The following is a 23,812-nucleotide window of genomic DNA, read 5'->3' on the forward strand; positions in this document are numbered from 1 at the left end:
ACAAAATTGCTCTAGCCCATACCAGAAGACATAGTGCACTGTAAACACTAGGTCCTGCCAGCAAAGGCATCAGAGGAAGCTATGAGGTAAATAAACAAATGATGAAGACGAAGACGAGAGTGTCTAAGTAACGTGTGTAAATCCCTTGCATTCAAGGCAGACCAGTCTAAGACACGAGTTGCCAGCATAGATGACCGCTCTGAACTCTAGTCCGTCCCTCCAAGATAGTGGGGGGAAAAAATCATCCGACTGATAAAAGAGTTGTCACGGAAATAAGAAGTAACGGAGAGGTCAGCTGATTATAGCCGAGCCGAGAGCAGTAGGACAGTTAGAAACGATCTTGTAGTCGGACAAGCAACTTGGATCAGCACTGTCACAGGTAAGAGAAACTTTACACCCGCGTAATGTACGTCTTCGTTAATGTAAACACACGTGCTAAGGAGGAACGGGAGGTGTGCATCGCTACCACCTGAACGGAAAAAAAACATTTCCTACCTCATCTTGAGTGCTGAGCAGACTTCACTTCTCCATGACTGCGAAATTAATACCTAACATACATTATATCCACATTAAATTATAACTATGGGATGGGAGAGTCTCCATGGCTCGCGTCGGCCTCTCACCGCTGGGTTCCGTCGTTCAAATCCCGGTCACTCCATGTGAGATTTGTGCTGGACAAAGCGGAGGCAGGACAGGTACCGGGTACTCCGGTTTTCTCTGTCATCTTTCATTTCAGCAACACTCTCCACTATCATTCCATTCCATTAATCAATCATTAATCATTGCCCCAGAGGAGTTCGACAGGCTTCGGCAGCCGGCACACTTCCTATCCTCGCCGCAAGATCCGGTCATTGACTGGAAAACAGGTTGTAGTTTTTCATTCAGGAAGTAGGCTAGATGGATATTATTACTTAGAGTGTATAATAACTGACGATGTCAGTAAAGAGGGTACAAAATGCAGACAAGCACAAGCAAAAAAGAAATCTGCTCATTTGGAACATTGATATAAGAATTAGAAAGATGTTTTTGATGATTCTCGTATGGAAGCGAAATATGGATGATGACTAGCTCACAAAGAAAGAGAACGTAAGCTTTTGAAATCTGGCATTACCATAGAATGCTGAAGGTGAGTTGGATAGATCGAATAACGAATGAAGAGATACTGAATCGAATTGGTGAGAGGAGATCGATTTAGCGAAATTTGACAAGAAGAAGAGATAGAATGATAGGACACATCTTAAGACACCCAGAACTTGTTCAGTTGATTTTTAAGGAAGTGTAGGCGGTAAGAAATATAGGGGTTGACCAAGGTATGAATATGACAAGCAGATTAGAGCAGCTATAGGATGTAGTAGTTTAGAGAGCGAGCTGGCCGTGCGGTTAGGGGCGTGCAACTGTGAACTGTGAGACGAACGGGTGGCTTGGAGAACTGCATCAAACTAGTCTATGGACTAAGGACTCAAATAACAACGTCAAAAGGCCATGAAGTCTCTTGGAGGAACGGAAGGTCAAGGCTTCCACTATCCGTAAACTCGGTACTTAGTGGGAAAGGGTGTTTAACTCTACACCCAGCCGCCTTTGCTACCCAGAATTAACCTGGTACTCATATTAATTTGGTGCCGGCGACAGTGCAAATATCGTTTCTAATTTTTTCGACTTCCCGATACTGAATAGACCATGTTACCTCTCGGATGAATTATGCACTCCCTTACTGACTCGGCTAGGCAGTCTCTAAGTCATACCTACTGAATGAAGAAAAATATATTTGTGTCCAGAAGTGACACGTACATCGTAGGAGTGTATCAGACCTGCTCGTTGTCAATAAATATTGTTTCATATACATTTTCTTTACGATACGCCGTCACAGAGAGGTCTTACGGCGATGGTATGATAGGACGTGAGAACGCACACAAAACCATATTCAGGGCTACCGACGGTGGATAAATAATTCTTCTTTTCTTTCTCAAACATCCGTTTTAACAACGGACAATTTTTAATATATATATATATTTGTTTCGCAGAAACACAGGCAGGTCTTATAGCGATTATGAGATAGGTCACGGGTTAAGATTAGGAAGAAAGTGACCGTGTTGTCAATTAAGGTGGATGGAAAACCACGGAGAGTGATTTTCAGGCCTGCCGACAGTCGATAAATAATTCTGCTTTTATTCTTCAAACGTCAGTTGTAACCAAGGTTTAACATCGAAAGTATCAGTCTTTCGAAGCATTTATTGTCCTAAGTTGAGTTCGAAGGATGAGGGTATCTACTGAAGCAAAGCAAGGGCCACGGAACGTGGAAAATATGAGATTCCTAGGCAGAGTAGACCGAATATTGTCGAGTTCATTAAGGAACAAGAGTGACTTCGAGAGTGTCAGATAGGAAGAAGGATTGGAGGAACTGAAGTATGTAAGTAGAAGGCATTTCAGAATAATTTGTGACCTAATAGTTGCCACACAATACACACAAACTATGAACTCCTGATATATTCTACTGACATAGCATCAATAAGTATACTTCCTCTTCGAGGTGTCTCAACTTTTTATGTCAAAAATGTCAAAATTACTCAAAATATAGCCCATTAAGGTCCTCGGTTTCTAATGATGACTGCTGCGTAGAAGGATAGTCTGCAGATATTGGAGTAACACGTGGCATGCCATCCTCAGTCGTATTGGTTGGTTTTCACGACCGGAAGTATTATTATTATTATTATTAATAATATTATTATCGTAAGTACAGTAGGCCGCAAAACAAACAACCTTGACATTACGAACAAGTTCTGAATATCAAAGTGACGACGGCCACTTGCCAGTACTGCGTCAGTACAGCATGTGTTCAAAATGTGCCACGTAACATCTCACATACTGTTTATAACCACAGTAAATCGCGAATGTTGGGCATTTATAGGTTGGAATGAAAACTTACTGAGGAGAATAACAAGTATACTCTACCGGGCTGAGTGGCTCAGACAGTAGAGCGTTGGGCTTCTGACCCCCCAACTCGACAGGTTTGATCTTGGCTCAGACCGGTGGTATTTAAACTTGCTCAAATACGTCATCTTCGCGTAGGTAGATTTACTAGCGGGTAAAATAACTCCTGCGGCACTAAATCTTGGCATCTCAGCATCTCCGAAAACCATGATACAATAATAATAATAATAATAATAATAATAATAATAATAATAATAATAATATATTATATTATTCTTTCTTCTTTTCCTGCCGCTTTTCCCACACCTGTGGGGTCGCGGGTGCGAACTGCGTCGCACGTGGATTTGGCCCTGTTTTTACGGCCGGATGCCCTTCCTGACGCCAACCCTCTATGGAGGGATGTAAGCACTATTGCGTGTTTCTGTGGTGGTTGGTAGTGTAGTGTGTTGTCTGAATATGATGAGGAGAGTGTTGGGACGGACATATACACCCAGTCCCCGAGCCAGAAGAATTAATCAGAAGCGATTAAAATCCCCGACCCGACCGGGAATCGAACCCGGGACCCTCAGAACCGAAGGCCAGAACGCTGACCATTCAGCCAACGAGTCGGACAATATTATATTATATTATATTATATTATATTATATTATATTATTATTATTATTATTACATACCTAGGTGGGTCATCTGATCGGATAACCGATTCGTGAGATTCAAGAAGTGGGAAGGGTATGGGGAATCCGTTCCGTTCCACGAGAATATAAGCGATCTCCAAATTATTGCAGAAGGACAGGTGACTCCCTCGCGGATGGGCTGTAGCTCCTTCTTGCTGCATCCGTTGTCGTTACAGTCGCAATATTCTTGCGCCCTGCAGTACTGCTTGTTTTTCCGTATAATGCACATAAAGCCAATACAATTACTTTCTTTTTACAATTTATTTTACTTCGCACCGACACAGATAGGTCTCATGGCAACGATGGGGTGGGAAAGGGGTAGGAGTGGGAAGGAAGCAACCGTGGCCTTAATTAAGGTACAGCCCCAGCATTTTCCTGGTTTAAACATGAGAAATCACGGAAAACCAACTTCAGGGTTGCCGACAGTCGGGTTCGAACCCACCATCTCCCGAATATGCAATTACTTTTAAACTGACTAAGGTTTCGCGGTAGGTTGAAGAGTGACTCGAGAGACAGGTGATTTAATACTCTACCGTCGACTATAAGTTGCTTTCAATGTCGATTCATGTCGATGCATTCCTTTCTTCCTACTCTCAGTCTACTATATGGACACTACAACCGACAGCTCATGAAGACAGGTTACATAAGCGCAATAAAGGCCGAGTACTAACAGAGTCGTAGATTGGGTTGCCTACTCTGAGACAATGTAGGCGACGATTATATTATTACCAGACGAGATCAACGGTGAAGTGAATGTGTTCCCTTATAATTTATTCAAAAATAAGTGTTTCAAAAATGAATCTGCACATAACATTTTTCGCTTCATCAGCCTTTGTGACAAATGCTGCTAATATTCAGTTTGATGCAATTCTTCTCAATAGATCAGCCCTGATTTTAGGTAAGAGGTCGTGTTCGGTACATATAGTAGGTACCGAAGAAGTGTTAAGTGTAGAACAATCAGCAGTGGGTTCCGAACTAACAGTTTAGGCTGTCGATCGCTTAGCGGCTTTTTTACGTCACACTGGCACAGATAGGTCTTATGGCAACAATAGGGTAGGAGAGGGCTAGGAGCGGGAATGGAAGTGACCGTAGCCTTAACTGAGGCACAGCCCTAGAATTTGCCTAGTGTGAAAATGAGAAAGCACGGAAAACGATCTTCAAGGCTCCCAGCGACGGGCTTAACGGCTGATGAATGATATATTAATATCGAAATTAGTGTGTACCATGTTTGAATAACCTATATTGTCTCCCTATATGGATCAGTGGCCGGCCACTGAATCATAAGACAATTGATTCAAATCCAGATGAGTTAGCTGGATATTTGAAGGATGGAGGAAATTCAATTCGGCACTCAATGTCATATGATGTCGACATATATAAGAACTCTGTATGTATGTTGGGTATTCAGCCCGAAGGCTGGTTTGATCCTCTGCAGCTCCACCAACTGCTGTCATAAATAGCCTAGGCGTCACTGAAGAGGCGTACAAGAGAAATGAGGAGTGAGATAGTTTCCCGTTGCTTTCCTCACCGAGCCAGCCGTTGTTGTTGTTGTTGTTGTTGTTGTTGTTGTTGTTGTTGTTATTACATATCAGTCTGCCAAGCCCACTGAAATACATGCACCAACCGACCCTATGAGCGATATTTTCACACCATTCATAACAGGGACTGGCTGCATAAGGAATGGTATTACTAGCATCACTCATACCTCAGTCACTTTCATATTGTCAAAGCCAAGGATGAGACTGAGACAGGTCAATGAAAGTAACAAATTTGATATAGCCCATACCAGAAGACATAGTGCACTGTAAACACTACATCTCGCCAGCAAAAGGAACTCTAGCGGCACATATTATATTTACAGGAAATAATATCTTGCCTTACGGAGTTCTAGCTTCTCTACATTCTGGAAAAGTAAAGGGGAACGTCGAAAATGATATGGAGGGAGCCTAAGAGACGTCAAATTTAAAGTCTCGCACCTGATGGCTGAGGCCATACGACTTTAACATATCGTCGTTGCCGGGACTAAACCTCCTATGTGATAATATTTTTGGAGATATACTGACCCGCAGCACATACATTATGAAGAGCGAGAGTGCCTTGACAATATTCAAACAATATTGCACCTTAGATTACAGAACCTTACTGGCCAAAGTTCTAAGCTAAAATATTTCACATAAGATGTTTTGTCCCGGCAGCGACGATATGCTCGAGTATTTAAGATTATGTTAGGTAAGAACTGAGAAACAAACTCTGATTTCTTCATCAGACATTCTTTCATTCGTCTGCTCATACAGCCTATGTCATACAGATGTGGCACATTTTCAAATATCATGTTAAAGGTCAAGGATTGCTGTGCTTGACTAATATACATCTCCTTTTTTAATGTGCTTCGCTTCTCTAAGCATCTATAACTAACGTTTTAAGGTTGAACCAAGTCTCGTCTCTCCTGTCTCTGTCAACCAAAGCTGAAAGTGAGAGGCTCCAGAATTGATCATTTACCTGCACAGTAAATACAGTAAAATGTTAAACATTGGAAATATTTCAGTTGAAAATAAATAAACAGAAAATCATCAGTTTCTTAAGTATCTTGCCAAAATCAAAGCGAGGTTTCATGACCATGCATGTACACAGCTCAAGATTATGACTCAAAAGTATGCTAAAGCATGGAGTCTAAGACATAATGACTTACAAAACCAAACCGTATGGCGCAACAGCCCCGAAGGGCAATGCCCTACCAGGCGACCGCTACTCAGTCCGAAGACCTGCAGATTACGAGGTGTCGTGTGGTCAGCACGACGGACCCTATCGATCGTTATTCTTGGCTTTCTAGACTGGGGCCGCTATCTCAGCGTCAGATAACTCTTCAATTGTAATCACGTACGCTGAGTGGACCACGAACCAGCCTTCAGATGCAGGTAGAAATCCCTGACCTGGCCGGAAATCGAACCCGGGGCCTCCGAGTAAGAGTCAGGCAAGCTACCCCTACACCACAGGGCCAGCTACATAATGATGAAGCTCAATAATGACTCTAATTTAGTATCATGTTATGTTTTAATATTTGATCATTTTTTATTGTCGCCTTTCATATCTTGTATATTTTCTAGCTGGTAGTGTTTCTGTTCCCCGGCTCTGCCACGAAATTTGAAAAGTGGTACGAGGGCTGGAACGGGGTCCACTCAGCCTCTGGAGGTCAACTGAGTAGAGGTGGGTTCGATTCCCACCTCAGCCACCCTGGAAGTGGTTTTCCGTGGTTTCCCACTTCTCCTCCAGGCAAATGCCGGGATGGTACCTAACTTAAGGCCACGGCCGCTTCCTTCCCTCTTCCTTGCCTCTCCCATCCAATCGCCCCATCCCTCCACAAGGCCCCTGTTCAGTATAGCAAGTGAGGCCGCCTGGGCGAGGTACTGGTCATTCTCCCCAGTTGTATCCCCCGACCCAAAGTCTGAAACTCCAGGACACTGCCCTTGAGGCGGTAGAGGTGGGATCCCTCGCTTAGTCCGAGGGAAAAACCGACCCTGGAGGATAAACAGATTAAGAAGCAGAAGAAGAAGAAGAAGAAGAAGTATTTCTATTCATTGATATGTGGTCCGTAGTGGTTCTTTTTTAATTCTGATTTTTGTTTATTTGTTTTTTTACAATTTTCTTTACGTCGCACCGGCACAGGTAGTTCTTATGGCGACGATGGGATACGAAAGGGCTAGAATTGGGAAAGAAGTGGCCGTGGCCTTAATTGAAGGACAGTCCCAGCATTTGCTGGTGTGAAAACGAGAAACCACGCAGAACCATCTTAAGGACTGCGGACAGTGGGGTTCGAACTCACTATCTCCCGAATGCAAACTCACAGCTGGGCGCCCCTAACCGCACGGTCAACTCGCTCGGTTACATGAGACGTGCATATTACAATACTTTTCAATTTTGTGAATGCATGCGCACCTTTCTCCACAGTTTATCAAGGCACCACGTTTCATTGAGTGCATGTTCCAAGTAGCCGAATACTTTGCCAATCACTCTCACTGTTCCAAGAACATGTTTCGGCCGGGCTGAGTAGCTCAGACGGTTAAGGCGCTGGCCTTCTGACCCCAACTTGGCAGGTTCGATCCTGGCTCAGTCCGCTGGTATTTGAAGGTGCTCAAATACGTCAGCCTCGTGTCGGTAGATTTACTGGCACGTAAGAGAACTCCTGCGAGACTAAATTCCGGCACCTCGACGTCTCCGAAAACCGTAAAAGAGTAGTTAGTGGGTCGTAAAACAAATAATAATATTATTATTATTATTATTATTATTATTATTATTATTATTATTATTATTATTAGAACATGTTTCTTACATGAATTATCACACAGATTAGTAATGATGTGTTTCTTCTTTCAGAACTTTGCCTACAAGATTCGTACGACATAGCAGAGAAACAAGTAAGTTATTTATTAACATAAAAAGACACTAGACTAACAACTCTGACCGTAATTGAATTTGCATGATCTACCCAGTAGTAAGGAGGCTATAGGGTTTTAAGGTAATATTCATCGACGTTGCAGTGTCTGGAGCAAAGATCCCACCTCGCGTGCTGGCAGAGCAGAACAGTCGGACGGCGCTCACCCTCAGCGACCCCACCAGTCGAGGAAGGAAATTACCCCAGTACACCGCAGCGATCTTGGGTAAGTAATTCGTCAGTCACTATTTCTCCAAACATTAGTTGAAAACAGAGTGAGCTACTCTCAGCCAAAAACTCAAGGGAGACTAAATCGCTACAAAATGTACGTAATTAAAGCGGTGCGGTGTCACTCCAAAAATGTTTCGTGTTATCTGAAAACATTCCTTTCCACTTTTGATTCGCTTGATCTATAATTGTCGGGTTCTTCTGTCGTCTGAAACTAATTTTGAATACTAAATAAATTTGTAAAGTGCCTGAAAAACGAAAACATATATTATACATGAAAAAGAAACAAATTAATCAAAATAAAAGGGCATGTTTCGTCCTCAAAAGAACATCATCAGATTCTATAGAAATCTTTATTTCTTTCTTTCTTAATCTGTTTACCCCCACAGGGTTGGTTTTTCCCTCGGACGGAGCGAGGGATCCCACCTCTAACGCCTCAACGGCAGTGTCCTGGAGCGTGATAATTTCGGTCAGGGAATACAACTGGGGAGGAGGACCAGTACCTCGACCGGGTGGCCTCACCTGCTATGCCGAACAGGGGCCTTGTGGGGAATGGGAAGATTGGAACGGATAGACAAGGACGAGGGAAGGAAGCATACGTGGCCTTATGTTAGGTACCATACCGGCCGGCATTTGGCTGGAGGACAAGTGGGAAACCACGGAAAACCACTTCGAGATTGGCTGAGGTAGGAATCGAACCCTCCTCTACTCAGTTGACCTCTCGAGTCTGAGTGGACCCCGTTCCAGCCCTCGTACAACTTTTCAAATTTCATGTCAGAGCCGGGAATCGAACCAGGGCCTCGGGAGGAGGCCTCTGGGGGTGGCAGTTAATCCCGCTAACCACTGCACCACAGAGGCGTCAACCAAAATAATTCTCAAATATTTATAAATGTATAAATATTTATAAACATAAACAATTACATGTGTGCAAACTTCCAACGCTGTCAAATTATAACTGCTGCACAGGGAACATTTAAAATTCTGTAAAAATATACTTTCGAATAACTGTCACTTAAAAGAGGCTGTGTATTAACATCATTTTCTTAAATATTTAAAAATGTACATACATTTATAAACATAAATCATTGTGATGAAGTTCTTTTACGAAGGAAACATTTCATTCTGTGGTAATTCAGTTGCTTCTTTTTTAAAAGATAAATAAAAAATGGCTGTTCCTCAAAACTGACCAAATTGTTTCAAGAAGACAGCCTACTTCAATTTTGAAAGTATTTTCTCTCTTCTTCTGTCACTGTCATTGCTGGTGTTGCGAACCGTGTCAAAATTGTCAATCTAACCCTGTTTTATGGCCGGATGTCGTACTTGATGCCAATCGCCTGTAGATGGATGTACTATTATTATCATTATTGCATGTTTCTGTGGTGATTGCCAGTGTGATATGATGTATTTTGTGAATATGAAGAATGTGTTGGACGAATACAAACACCCAAGTCCCCTGCACCCCAGAGAAATGACCAAGCAAAGCTCTCAGGAGGAAGAAGTGAAGGGAACTGCCTACTTCCCTTACATTCACAACACCACAGATCTAATTGCCAAGGTCCTCCGCAAACACAATATAAAAACCGTGTTTGGCACCGTCACTAAAATTGCTCACAGTCTGAGTAACACCAAGGACAAATTGTCCCTACTTTTACAACCTGGGGTATACGAAAATTCCCTGTACTTGCGGTAAGGTATACATCGGCCAAACATTCCACTCCATTGGTACCCGTATCAGGGAACATGAACGTAATATTCGTCTCAACCAACCAGACGAATCGGCAATAGCTGAGCACGCCCTATCGTTGAGTCATAATGTCATGTTCAAAGATGCTCGAGCTCTTACCCACACTAGACACTACAGGTCCAGGATTATACGGGAAGCTGTGGAAATATATAGAAATCCCAACAATTTCAGCAGGAACACTGGCTATCAATTAAGTAATACCTGGTTGCCATCCATTAAGGATTTACGTAGGTAGTTCCCTTCCCTGTCCTTTCACTATTGTTATTTCGTCTCGGTGTTTTCTAAATTCGTACGTTCCTCATCACCAGATGTTTCATTCCAGGCTTATGTCTATGTCATACACCTGTCAATGTCATATGTTACGTACACATGTTATGTGACCCTCTTAGACTGAATCAGATGGTTCGGTCAGCATCCGCTTCGAACGCTAGTGTTGTGCCACGTCCGGGAGCCATCTGGTGATGAATGAACGTACCATTTCCACTTTTAATATGACGTCTAAATTTCAAATAGTCATTGTTTAAGAAGAAGAAGACAGTCGAGATTTTCTTCTGATGACGCAGAGCACAGTTCTCTGCGAAACGTAAGGAATTTCACCTAATTTTCTTGACACGGCATAAGCCCAAAAGCCTATACAGTATCATGTCTAAATATATAAAGTTAAAAATCTTCGGCCCGGCCTTGAATCGAAACCGGGGGCCTCTGAACTTTCTGCAGTTAGGTAAAATGTTTACATTTTCTTAATAATCATACTAAACAACTCTTACAATTTCGTGTAAATTATACTACAATTGTGGAAAATAAATTTAAGAAGATAGTTCAGCGATAAATCCAAATTACCAACAGCAAGGACCACTTCAGAAAATTACTATGATTATTATTATTATTATTATTATTATTATTATTATTATTATTATTATTATTATTATTATTATTATTATTGTCGTTGTTGTTGTTGTTGTTGTTTTTGTTGTTGTTATACGGCATTTACACGCATAATATGAAAAAATATACAATGAACATAATATAAGTTAAAATAGAGAAATAATTAAACTAGAATGTCCAGCTTCGACAACCAGTCCACTGCACTTGGTGTCAATTCATGAAGAGCCCATAAACCGTCCTCTGAAACGGTTGACCACTCATGTCGCTGAAGATCGAAATTTGACACTTTCTTTGTTGGATCTTCAATCAGAAAGGTGTTGGTGGATGGACATTGTTCCCTCGCAGTCTCCATTCTGCTGTTACACTGTATTTTTCATAGGAGTGTAGATCAGTCCAGAGTGGATTCCGGGATTTTAACCTCATCACAGGTGGATTTCGTAAGGCGTTGAACAAGGGAGAGTTCCTGTGTGCTAAGGTCTTCTTGAGCAACCGTACTTTCGCTGCTTTTCTCCTCAGATCTGGAGGAGCAATGTTTGCTAAAACAGGCAGCTACTGAGTGGGAGTGGACCTCGCTGTACCAGTAACAACTCTCACGCTTTCATTGGGTTGTACGTCAATCTTGCTCGACTGTACGCTGTTTCCCACACAGGAACGCAGTACTCACCAACCGAGTATGCTAGGGAAAATGAAACAGTGCGAAGAGTGTTTGCATCAGCACCCGAGTTGCTGCCCGCTAGTTTATGCAGCACCGGGCGAGTTGGCCGTGCGTCTAGAGGCACGAGGCTGTTAGCTTGCATCCGGGACATAGTGGGTTCGAATCCCACTGTCGGCAGCCCTGAAGATGGTTTTCCGTGCTTTCCCATTTTCACACCAGGCAAATGCTGGGACTGTACCTTAAATAAGGTCACGGCCGCTCCTTTCAACTCCTAGGCCTTTCCTATCCCATCGTCGCCATAAGACCTATCTGTGTCGGTGCGACGTAAAGCCACTAGCAAAAAACGTTTATGCAGTAGATTTACTTTTATACTCAGATGATAATATTGATAAACAGATAAATAAATAATGGGTTGTGACCTCCATGCAGGCCTGGTTCAAATCTTTCGAGTTGACGTCCTATAGGTGACCTGCGTTCTGTGAAGATGAATTCTAAAGGTTACGATAGCACACACAAAAGAAGACACTAGGCACACGACTCTTAATGAAATTGAGTAATTAACCAATGAAGGTTAAAATCTCTGACCCGGCCGGGAATCGAATACGGGACCTCGTAGACCTAAGCCCAGCACGCTAACCGTGGAGACAGACAATAAACAGATGAACTAGGTCCATCGTGTTCTTCATTTAAATTTTCCAAAGTACATTCAATTTTTCTCGCCTGGTGCAGGTCTATCTCTCTCTCTGATACCCATGAGCAACCTGCGCATCTGAATGTGGGATGCTGATGATAATGAGGTAGATTGAGGGTGAAATGCGGTGTCGGCACGTAGCCTACTCCTGTGGAATAACACTAAGGGATCTTCTCAAAATTTAACGTCTCCATCCGACGGACGAATCACCACCAGCTGCGTAGTATGCCCTCACTCCATATGAGCAATACGGAGTGGTTTGAAATTGAATCCAGGCTCCTAATCTAGTGATTAGAATTTCTATATCACTATCTCTCCTACCGTGGCAGCCAATTTATGATGGCACATTATTCTTCACCAACGGGACTCGAATCAGATAACCATGATGTAAGATAATATAGACTCCTTTAACGGCCATGGCCACCAGGTGGGCTATACATTCAGCAATGTATGTAGCCCACACATCATCTGCTTTGTTCCTAAGCCCATGGAAATTAAGTTCCCCACTGGGTGAAGAATGTACTTACGCTTGTGAGTTAAGTTACTTTGCTCCTGAAGCCAAATTTCGAACCCTCCAACTGGGTCCCCTTTGGGAAGTTTGTATTTCACTTGCGATTTGGAGGAATAGGTTTCTCTAGGACCAAGTTTTAAGATTCTAGGGTGCCTGAAAGTGCCTCATTAATTCATGAGTACTGTTAGTTGTTGGGATCTTAAGCCGCGTGGAAAGATAAACAGCTAGTGAGGAGCACGCCACACTGTACTCGGCTATGGTAACTGTTCAAATGGAAAACATTGCCGGGGTGTTAAAAAACAACACGACCCAGCCAATGCCTTCCGAACTGAGCGTAGTCACATCAATGCAAGCAGGTGGACTGTCCCTCTCACTCGCGGGAGATGGTAACACCCTCGAGCACAGCTACAGAAAGCAGCAACTAACAGTATTTTCACGTGTATACCTACCTTTATACATGACTAAATCAAACCAAACACCATGGTGCAACAGCCCCGAAGGCCGTGGCCTACCAAGCGACTGCTGCTCAGCTCGAAGGCCTACAGATTACGAGGTGTCGTGTGGTCAGCACGACGGATCCTCTCGGCCGTTATTCTTGGCTTTCTAGACCGGGGCAGCAAACTCACCATCAGATAGCTCTCCAATTGTAATCATGTAGGCAGAGTGGACCTCGAACCAGCCCTCAGATGCAGGTAAAAATCCCTGACGTGGCCGGGAATCGAAGCCGGGGCCTTCGGGTAAGAGGCAGGCACGCTACCCCTATACGCTGGGCCGGCTTTATGCATGGCTATCCTTTGATTTTCAACTACATACAAAGATTACCTCCGTAATGTCTAGGAAATAAAATGGTTTTTACAATTTTCTTCTTTTTTACAATTCGCTTCAAGTCGCACCGATACATATATGTCTTATGGTGACGATGTGATAAGGAAGGCCTAGGAATGGGAAGGAAGCGGCCGTGGCCTTAATTAAGGTAAAGCCCCTGCATTTGACTGGTGTGAAAATGGGAAACCATGGACATCAGGGCTGCCTACTGTGGGATTCGAACCCACTATCTCCTGGATGAAAGCTCACAGCTGCGCGCCCCTAACCGCACGGCCAACTCTCCCGGTAAATAAAATGGTGGTAGAAAGAAATGTATGTCTCTAACCCTCTATATCTTCGTCAAATTCTTCACATTCTGCATCCTTGCGCTTTTTAGCTTCACTAAATGTAACTTTAGATAATAAACAATGCGAATGATGTCTTCACTTGGCTCGCACTTTAGACTGTAGGCCGAGGCCTCTTAACATAGAAGGAAAGTGTTTTGAGGCCATCTGGATTACTGGGCCACTGCTAAAGAGGTCACATCACCTTTTACAACATTGACATTTCTCGGAAATGTGTCCAGTGTCATAGCAAAGAATATGTCATCACCTCACCACATGATATCCGACTCGTTGGCTGAAGGGTCAGCGTACTGGCCTTCGGTTCAGAGGGTCCCGCATTCGATTCCCGGCCGGGTCGGGGATTTTAACCTTAATTGGTTGATTCCATTGGCTCGGAAGCTGGGTGTTTGTGCTGTCCCCAACATCCCTGCAACTCACACACCACACATAACACTATCCTCCACCACAATAACACGCAGTTACCTACACACGGCAGATGCCGCCCACCCTCATCGGTGGGTCTGCTTTACAAGGGCTGCACTCGGCTAGAAATAGCCACGCGAAATTATTATTACCACATGATGATGGAGCAAAGTCTTTGAAACGTGTTGCGGAGTAAATAACTTAGTAACACATGAGACTGGTAACAGTCTTATTAATAATGGTATTGGCTTTACGTCGCATTAACTACTTTTACGGGTTTTGGAGATGCCGAGGTGCCGGAATTTAATCCCGCAGGTGTTCTTTTAAATATACTGACACGAGGCTAACGTATTTGAGCACCTTCAAACACCGCCGGACTGAGCCACGATCGAACCTGAGCCACTCAGCCTGGCAGCAACAGTTATTTCATAAAGAATGTGTAGTTAATATTTAAGGGGAGTTGGAAATCCCTATATCGACAATGTTAAATTTTGTTAATTCACTTCCCATTATTTCAGATATCACCACAGATACGTATATGAATTTTTACTGGTGTTTTGGAATATGTTCTTAGTTTACTGAAGTAAATTTATTGGACTACAGTTACCGGTTTAAGATATAATGCTGTCTAACTATATGGATAATTTAAAAAATATTTTTTGTACTTTCTCCTAAATAAATGTGGTTATACATAACATCATGTATTCAGTTTAGATCAATAGTCTTATTATAGGCGTGCTAAAATTCTGCCCTGAGATTTTTTTTATTTTTTTTTTGCAATTTGCTTTACGTCGCACCGACACAGATAGGCCTTATGGCGACGATGGGACAGGAAACGGCTAGGAGTGGGAAGGAAGTGGCCGTGGCCTTAATTAACGCACATCCCCAGTGAAAATGGGAAACCACGGAAAACCATCTTCAGGGCTGCCGACAGTGTGGTTCGAGCCTGCTATCTCCCGAATACTGGATACTGGCCGCACTTAAGCGACTGCAGCTATCGAGCTCGGTCCTGAGAATTTTAATACTCTACTCTAAGTGGCTCATGAGTAGGGCCCGGATTTTTAAAAATGCATGTGGGCATATACAAATGCATATTCTGAACGTTAGTGCATAATATAGATATATTTTTCTCTTATTTGTAATCAATTATCTAAGATTTATGAACGAAATGAGAAATCTAATGAACTCTATTTATTTTGTACATAATCCCCTGGCAACACGAGAAACCTTCCTGATCAAGGAAAGCGCTTTCACTGTTACAAGTAGATAATGGCCCTTTTCACGACAGCTATTCCATTCTTTCTGACATTCAGTTCATAAGCAACTACATAAGTGGGATCAGGCAGTCATCGCCAGAAGAATGTTCTAAGCAGTCAGAGCCAGCGTACAAGTAACGCCCAGTTACGTCATTCGACGTAGAACGATCATTTTCATCGTATAAATTAATTATGTCCGACAACAGAAAGCCAATGACCCCTGAAAACATTGAAAAACTGTTAATAACCTACAGTTATGCATAATTTTGAAAGTAATGGAACACTTTTATCAATTTAACACTGAGTTAAAACTAAATAAGGTGTTTGATAAGTGTATTTTGTTTTATTTTAGTGCATATTTTCGTGCAAATTTTCAACATTTTAGTGCATATGTACTTGAATCCGGACCCTACTCATAAGGTATGAGGAAGAATGTAATTAAAAATGTAAATGTTGAGAAACGAAGTTTAAAATTTGAAATGACTAAAAATCAGTGATATTACGGTTGTCTTGTCTTCCAACTTACTCAACAGAGAGAAAATTTTAAAAATAGGTCAACGCAATGAAAATGCATACATCACCCATGCGATCCCATAACATTACATAACAATAAACCTAATGGGACACGGGGCCCAGAGGAACAGAGGATAAACTAGAAGGAAAGAAAAATTAACAGCCGAAAAGTGAAAGGTACGGTTAAGTTTTGGAAATCCTGTCCACAAAAAACTTACGTTTCTCAAAAACACTTCTTCCTGGAGACATTTTAAACGTTTTTGAATTAATGCAGCTGAGTACTCTTGACTATTACTCAAAATACAGGTAGCACTTTTTTTAAAAAAAGCACACTTTTTATTTTATATTCTGAATTGGTTTCTACAATGCTGCTACCAATAGGCACTACGTAAATTATCCTTTGTAATACAACAAACCACAACCTTCTACCTGAAAAATTACTCATGTATATGTCGTTTCATTCAGAAAATAGCACATTTTACCATGGAATCAAAATCCAAAGAAAGCAAAAATGTACCAAAAATTACTTTCGAACTCCCCTTAACAATGACATATTTTCCGAATAATATTGTTTGCGACAAATGGAGGGCTATTCCAGTATATTAAACATTCAAACATCTCAAGTAGACCTTAGATTATAGGCGAAAACCTACTTTGTTCCTGAAGAGATAATTTAAATGACGTATTTACACGTTTCATCCATCTATACGGGTAAAAGGTAGTGTCCGCCTGTGTGGTGTAGTGGTTAGGGTGGTTAGCTGCCACCCCCACCCGAGACCCGGGTTCGATTACCGGCATTTGAAAAGTGGTACGAAGACTTGAACCGGGTCCACTCAGCCTCGGGAGGTCAACTGAGAAGAGGGGGTTCGATTCCCACCTCAGCCATCCTCGAAGTGGATTTCCGTGGTTTCCCACATGTTCTCCAGGAAAATGCCGGCTAACTTACGGCTACGGCCGCTTCCTTCCCTATCACATGCCTGTTCCTTCCAATCTTCCCATTCTCCACAAGGCCCCTGTTCATCATAGCACGTGAGACAGCCTGATCGATGTAATGGTCTTCCTCCCCAGTTGTATCCCCGACCCAAAGTCTCACGCTCCAACGCACTGCCTTTGAAGCGGTAGAGGTGGGATCCTTCGCTGAGTCAGACGGGAAAACCAACCCTGGATTAAGAAAGAAAGAAAGAAAAACTGTAATACTATAGTGCCTAAGAATGCCTAAATTTACGTTAGAACCTATATTTGCCTATATTCTCATAATTCTCATTGTATCCCTAAATCGATTAAAATGCTTTTAATTTATTCCGAGAAACTAAAATATTTACCGAGTCGTTTTCACTATCTTGAAGAGTACATTCTGGAAATATTTTTCATATAAAATCGTAAAAGTGGGACGCTGTAAACTACACTCCCCAGAAGTCCTTAAGAACTTTCCGTAGTAAACACACCCGTTGTCTGCGTTTCACTAGGTGGGAAAGTATGGCCATTGAACTGCTGGAAACAAAACTCTTCATTTCATTATGCGAGAACATTTCATTGGTCCGTTTGTTCAGAGTGTGAGTTTCAGCTTTCAAGTCGTACTTATACAGGATGAAACAATATGAATCGAGTATATGGGCGTTAGAGCATTGTCATACTGATAAGTAATTTGAAAACAATACTCGATATCTCGTGCCGTTGTTATTTTATCAGCCGATCAGATCACTTAGCGGGCGAGTTCAAATGGGCTTTACGAGGCGGTGTTGCTAAATCTGCACTTGGCTTAGTCGGGCTTGAGAGTAATGCCGAAAAATGATCATTAAACACTGACACACCGTGGGTTTCAACCTATGCCACCGTAGCGTGCTTACTATGAGCCGGGCCTGTCAGCAGAGAGGTCCTAGCTCAAGTCCCTCCCCTGGAGAAGTTTATTTCTTCTATTGGTGCTCTCAGCCTGCTCATCAGATGGTAAAATTATATTCTATAACGTTGGCAGCAAGATGATGAGTGTTTTTCTCATCTCCCCTTAAAAAGTTATCATGCACATAGGAAAATAAAAATGGTATTTTACTTGAGAAATGCTCATTTTTTTTTTGCTACTTGCTTTACGTCGCACCGACACAGATATGTCTTATGGCGACGATGGGACAGGAAAGGGCTAGGAGTGGGAAGGAAGCGGCTGTGGCCTTAATTAAGGTACAGCCCCAGCATTTGCCTGGTGTGAAAATGGGAAACCACGGAAAACCATTTTCAGGACTGCCGACAGTGGGGTTCGAAAAATGCTCATTAAATACGTATAATTGTATCTGCTTAAAATACATGTTAGAACCTATTTTTTCATATTCGAGAGACTATTTTAGGCACCTAAAATAACCATTTTAACACCTAAAAATCCGAGGTCTAATTATAGGAGTACAAAAATTCAATTGAGAAATCATCACCTACCTCTTAAATATCTCTGTCCTTGTTGAATGCGTTATGGGTTTATACTTGCTACCTCTACACACTCGCATCCGTAAGTAACACTGCTGACATTTCTCGTCAACAGTTTATTCCACAATTAAGGCATATTAATTTTCACTTTGACTGAGTGTTCATATTTCATATGGTTACTTAGAACAGAAACATTCACAGCGAACAAGTAGCACGTGTATACACAATACACAAAGTTCTGCGGCTGGTATATTTTAATGTATCACGACAGTGAAAAATAATTATGGTAATTGGAGAAGTTTGTTGTTGACCTGCGAAATTTCGTCTTTGCTTCAAGTAATAATAATAATAATAATAATAATAATAATAATAATAATAATAATAATAATAATAATAATAGTTACGGGAATTTCGTGGGTCGCGAGGTGTAAGAAGGTGCCGGATGAATGGGCGAACAAGGAAATGACCAGAGCATAAATTAAAGCACTAAATTTTTAAATTTTATTTCTTTCCTTTTTTGTTTTTGAGTTTAAAATTTGATCGATAGAAATTCTGAATAAACAACAACAAGTGAGCTCTGCTAACAACAGCGGACTATAAGCACAAAATTCAGGTACAAGAGCAAGAGAAGATTATCCACACGATAATCTACAAGGGATGAGCAATATAGCTGTGGTACACTTTAATAAGAGCATGTTTGCTCCAGTAATTCACATCCTAGGAGAATGAGCTCCAGAGTTACTGTAGTCCAGCCTCACAGAGGCACAAGCTTCTTACAAGGTTATGCTTGACAAACTTCAAATAATGCACTTGCAATCACTTCTGCTAAACAGTTTGTTACACATTGGTCTATAAACCATTACAGATAAATAGGGGCAATGAGTGCCCGTCCTAAATGGCATTAATGTAAAAAAAGAAATGGTTTAATATGAAAGGAAATGAACAAAAGGCTAGCAGGTGAAACACTTGTACTCCTTGTTGAAAAACTCCTAAAATTCTAAGTTGGCTTATGACCCAAAGGGATGACTAAACGAGAAATATAAAATCCCAAAAATGTTTTAAGAATTTAGAGGTATAGAAAATTTGAGTCACCCCATAGCAATTTGAATGGGAATCAACAGAGGGTGATCACTCCTTGTTGCCTTATTTTACATGTTTCCCATCAGGGATTAGAACAGAATCCTCAGACTTGCCGAAAATCTACATTTAAAGCATAAATTAGGACTTCACATAAAGTAAAAAGTTTGAAACCTTCCCCTCAAGCTATCTGTTGAAGCTATCACATATTAAGAAAATTCTGCCATTACCTTGCTTGCTGGGCCTTCCTAACACCGATCTATGGCCCCTGCCTCCTTAATACACGCCGCACATGATCAACTGGAGCGATGAAGATGATAATACGGCCTTAAAGCGCCCAGATTTTATAGCATTTCGAGGGGAAGTTTCCTGAACTCTTTACAGATAGGCCCTGGATGCCTGTACACACACCCAATTTTAATTGGTTTGAGAAGTATTCCAAAAACTCATGATTGGTTAATAACTGAGGAAGAAGGAAGCAGTAGGAGTGTTGACAACTTTGATACATGAAAGAAAATCTACAAAACTTAAGGTTTTCCACGTGTCGCAGTACAAATTTCTTAATAAATTAGTTAGAGCTCGACCCACTAGGGGGGAGCAACAAAACCGATGATGGAGACATCTAGCGGTAGAAAATATCTTGTATAACAGTAGTGCAAATCCCATAACACAGTTGGCCTTATAAAAGGGGCGCAGTTTAACAGGACGGAGAAAGTGTACCCCCGGTACAATAATAATAATAACGGTTTGGACTCAACTACAGTGTGCAGACATTTTAATTTGACGCCCTCTGGCTACCTGCTCGTTAATTTCGACGTTTCGTTATGCTCTTGGCCTACTAGATGGCAGAGTAAACCGAATCTCTCTTGGGGGTCTATGGCTGAGCTTTTAATGAAGTTTGAGGGGTGAACACCAAATATGCCGGCATTGTACGACATGGAGTGTTGCATGGACTTTTTCCTCCCTTCAAAAGTCCGACTACCACTGCCAAGTTTGAACCCGCCATCTTGCGATCCAGTGGCCGGCACTCTACAACTGAGAGGAAACAATTGCACAGCAACTATCATAATGGAAATTCTGGAAGTCATATGGCAATTTTAAATGTTATACTACATTAAACTGAACAGAGAAATATTTTAGTCCTATATGGATGGAATAGACATGGTGATGTCTGTATCAGTTAAATCAGTTAAATTATGGTATCCGTACCATAATTATGGTATAGTTGACTGATGTCAAACAATAATCATCGTGGTTAGGGATAAATTCCTCTTCTACGAGGGTGACAGATGGAATACAATTACTGTCAATTTGCTCTCTCGTATGGAATGCCCTTGACGCCGGACTGGGTAAATCAGACTTTTAATTTCTGAGCCCACATTTGTGGGATAGATATCGGCTGAGCCTGATGGTATCTCAAGATGTCCTGAATCATTCCAAGAGACTTACTGGCATGTAAGAAAAACGTCAGGAACAAACTTTTGGCATCTCAATGTCTCTGAAATCCGTTGCAATAGTTAGTAGGACATTAAGACCAATAGTATCATTATTATAATGAACACCCTTGACACAATATTTTCAGTGTTAATGACGCAACTGTTGACCTTTCAGAGCATCTGTGGGAGTTCCTTTTTTTTAATTTAGTATGTACTTTTTATTTTTATCAAATGTTACACAGCAGTGCAGTATTTCATGATAACTGTAGCAAAGTTACACAGAAATCGTTCGCTGTAACACTTTGAACTGACAGTCAATTGCATGTCACAGACAAGCTCCGTTCACTAGCAGGAAAGTACAACCGACACTCACGTCTCTCCGCGATCAACTGTGTGTATGTGCCGTTGAGGACAATGTACAGTAGGGTACCGGCATTTTTATGAAGTCCCTGAAGAAGTTTAAGTTGCTAAAAATGGAATTGTACTTAATGCAAACAGTAGTTCATGGGAATAGTAAAATCCCACCTCTACAGCACTATATAGACTGTAAATTTACAGCAACAGAAGTTGGTAGATCCTCAATAAATCATCTTTCTCCTCCCTCCCTAACTTAATAAGACTTAATCATCATCATCATCATCATCATCATCTGTTTACCCTCCAGGTTCGGCTTTTCCCTCGGACTCAGCGAGGGATCCTACCTCTACCGCCTCAAGGGCAGTGTCCTGGAGCTTCAGACTCTTGGTCGGGGATACAACTGGGGAGAATGACCAGTACCTCGCCCAGGCGGCCTCACCTGCTATGCTGAACAGGGGCCTTGTGGAGGGATGGGAAGATTGGAAGGGATAGACAAGGAAGAGGGAAGGAAGCGGCCGTGGCCTTAAGTTAGGTACCATCCCGGCATTCGCCTGGAGGAGAAGTGGGAAACCACGGAAAACCACTTCTAGGGTGGCTGAGGTGGGAATCGAACCCACCTCTACTCAGTTGACCTCCCGAGGCTGAGTGGACCCCGTTCCAGCCCTCGTACCACTTTTCAAATTTTCGTGGCAGAGCCGGGAATCGAACCCGGGCCTCCGGGGATGGCAGCTAATCACGCTAACCACTACACCACAGAGGCGGACAATAAGACTTAATAACTAACTTAATATAAGAATATATTATATTTAATTAAATTAGAATTCAAGTGTCCGCCTCTGTGGTGTAGTGGTTAGTGTGATTAGCTGCCATCCCCGGAGGCCCGGGTTCGATTCCCGGCTCTGTCACGAAATTTGAAAAGTGGTACGAGGGCTGGAACGGGGTCCACTCAGCCTCGGGAGGTCAACTGAGTAGAGGGGCTCCGATTCCCTCCTCAGCCATCCTGGAAGTGGTTTCCAGTGGTTTCCCACTTCTCCTCCAGGCAAATGCCGAGATGGTACCTAACTTAAGGCCACGGCCGCCTCCTTCCCTCTTCCTTGTCTATCCCTTCCGAACTTCTCATCCCCCACAAGGCCCCTGTTCAGCATAGCGGGTGAGGTCGCCTGGGCGAGGTACTGGTCATACTCCCCAGTTGTATCCCCATACCCAGAGTCTGAAGCTCCATTACACTGCCCTTGCGGCGGTAGAGGTGGGATCCCTCGCTGAGTCCGAGGGAAAGCCGACCCTGGTGTGTAAACAGATGAAGAAGACGAGACGAATTCAAAATAAAAACTTAACCCTTAAATGCGTTATAGTTTGTTTGTTTTTTTTTTTTTTTTTTTTTTTGCTTTACGTCGCGCCGACACAGATAGGTCTTACGGCCACGATGGGATAGGAAAGGCTTACGAATGGGAAGGAAGCGGCCGTGGCCTTAATTAAGGTACAGCTCCAGCATTTGCCTGGTGTACAAATGAGAAACCACGGAAAACCATCTTCAGGGCAGCCGACAGTGGGGTTCGTTCCTACTATCTCACGGATGCAAGCTCACAGCTGCGTGCACTAAACCTCACGCGGCCAATTCGCCCGGTAAATGCGCTATTTGTATTAATGTTTCATCCCTAAAGAAATGCATAATCATCAGAAAAGTATTGCTATAAATTTTTGTAAATTCGAAGTCAAAATATGATGAGTTTTAGACTATTTCGTACATGCAAAGCCATGCAATTAGCTACATAGATTGCGAGCACACTTTAGCCTTAGAGATTGTCCGTGCTTTTTAATGTTCTGAGGTGAACAACATTTTAGTGCTGATTTTGCCTTCACTGATAAAACTTACACTTGAACACAGATTATTAGCATAAAAAGTTTGAAACGATTTTCTCTCTCTTCTGACAGAGGCTCGCTTCACATTTCTTGCATATAGTGGATTGTACCTCGGAATTCCAGTCTCCAATCTGAAACAAGCTTTGCGGACTCTTTTCTGGTTGAAGGTCTTACAATTTGTTTGCGTAAATTCTAATTTCTAGACATAAACCACACATCTAGCACTGCCATATCAATCAGACGGTAAAGAAAATCGAAAATACCGTCTTTTGGTTTTCATTTTGTTGTAACAGTACTCAGCTGGCTAAGAGGATGTATAGGAAGCAAGTTCTCCTTTGCACATATGCAATGCTGCACATTTAGAGGTTAGGTCTAATAAAAGATTAAATGCCAGGAATACTCAATAGTGCTCTCTCATTCTTCTTTTAGTGACGATACATAAACCACATAAAATTGTTTACATGTGGTTAACCTCCAGAATTACAATTATTACGGTGATTCAGGCCGCCTCTGTGGTGTAGTGGTTAGCGTGATTAGCTGCCACCCCCGGAGGTCCGGGTTCGATTCCCGGCTCTGCCACGAAATTTG

General features: G+C 42.2%; 1 protein-coding gene across 1 annotated transcript in view; it reads left to right on the plus strand.

Annotated features, from left to right (window-relative positions):
• Positions 1-274: 274 nt before the first annotated feature.
• Positions 275-23,812, plus strand: part of LOC136877244 (facilitated trehalose transporter Tret1) — a 57,063-nt gene continuing 33,525 nt past the window's right edge. Inside the window, exons 1-3 of the mRNA XM_067151105.2 lie at positions 275-379; positions 7,974-8,014; positions 8,138-8,257. Of these exons, the coding sequence (XP_067007206.1) occupies position 8,014; positions 8,138-8,257 (121 nt within the window). The 5' untranslated portion in view covers positions 275-379; positions 7,974-8,013. The remainder of the gene's footprint in view (positions 380-7,973; positions 8,015-8,137; positions 8,258-23,812) is intronic.

The sequence above is a fragment of the Anabrus simplex genome, chromosome 7 (assembly GCF_040414725.1).
Source record: "Anabrus simplex isolate iqAnaSimp1 chromosome 7, ASM4041472v1, whole genome shotgun sequence".
Classification (NCBI taxonomy): Eukaryota; Metazoa; Arthropoda; class Insecta; order Orthoptera; family Tettigoniidae; genus Anabrus; species Anabrus simplex.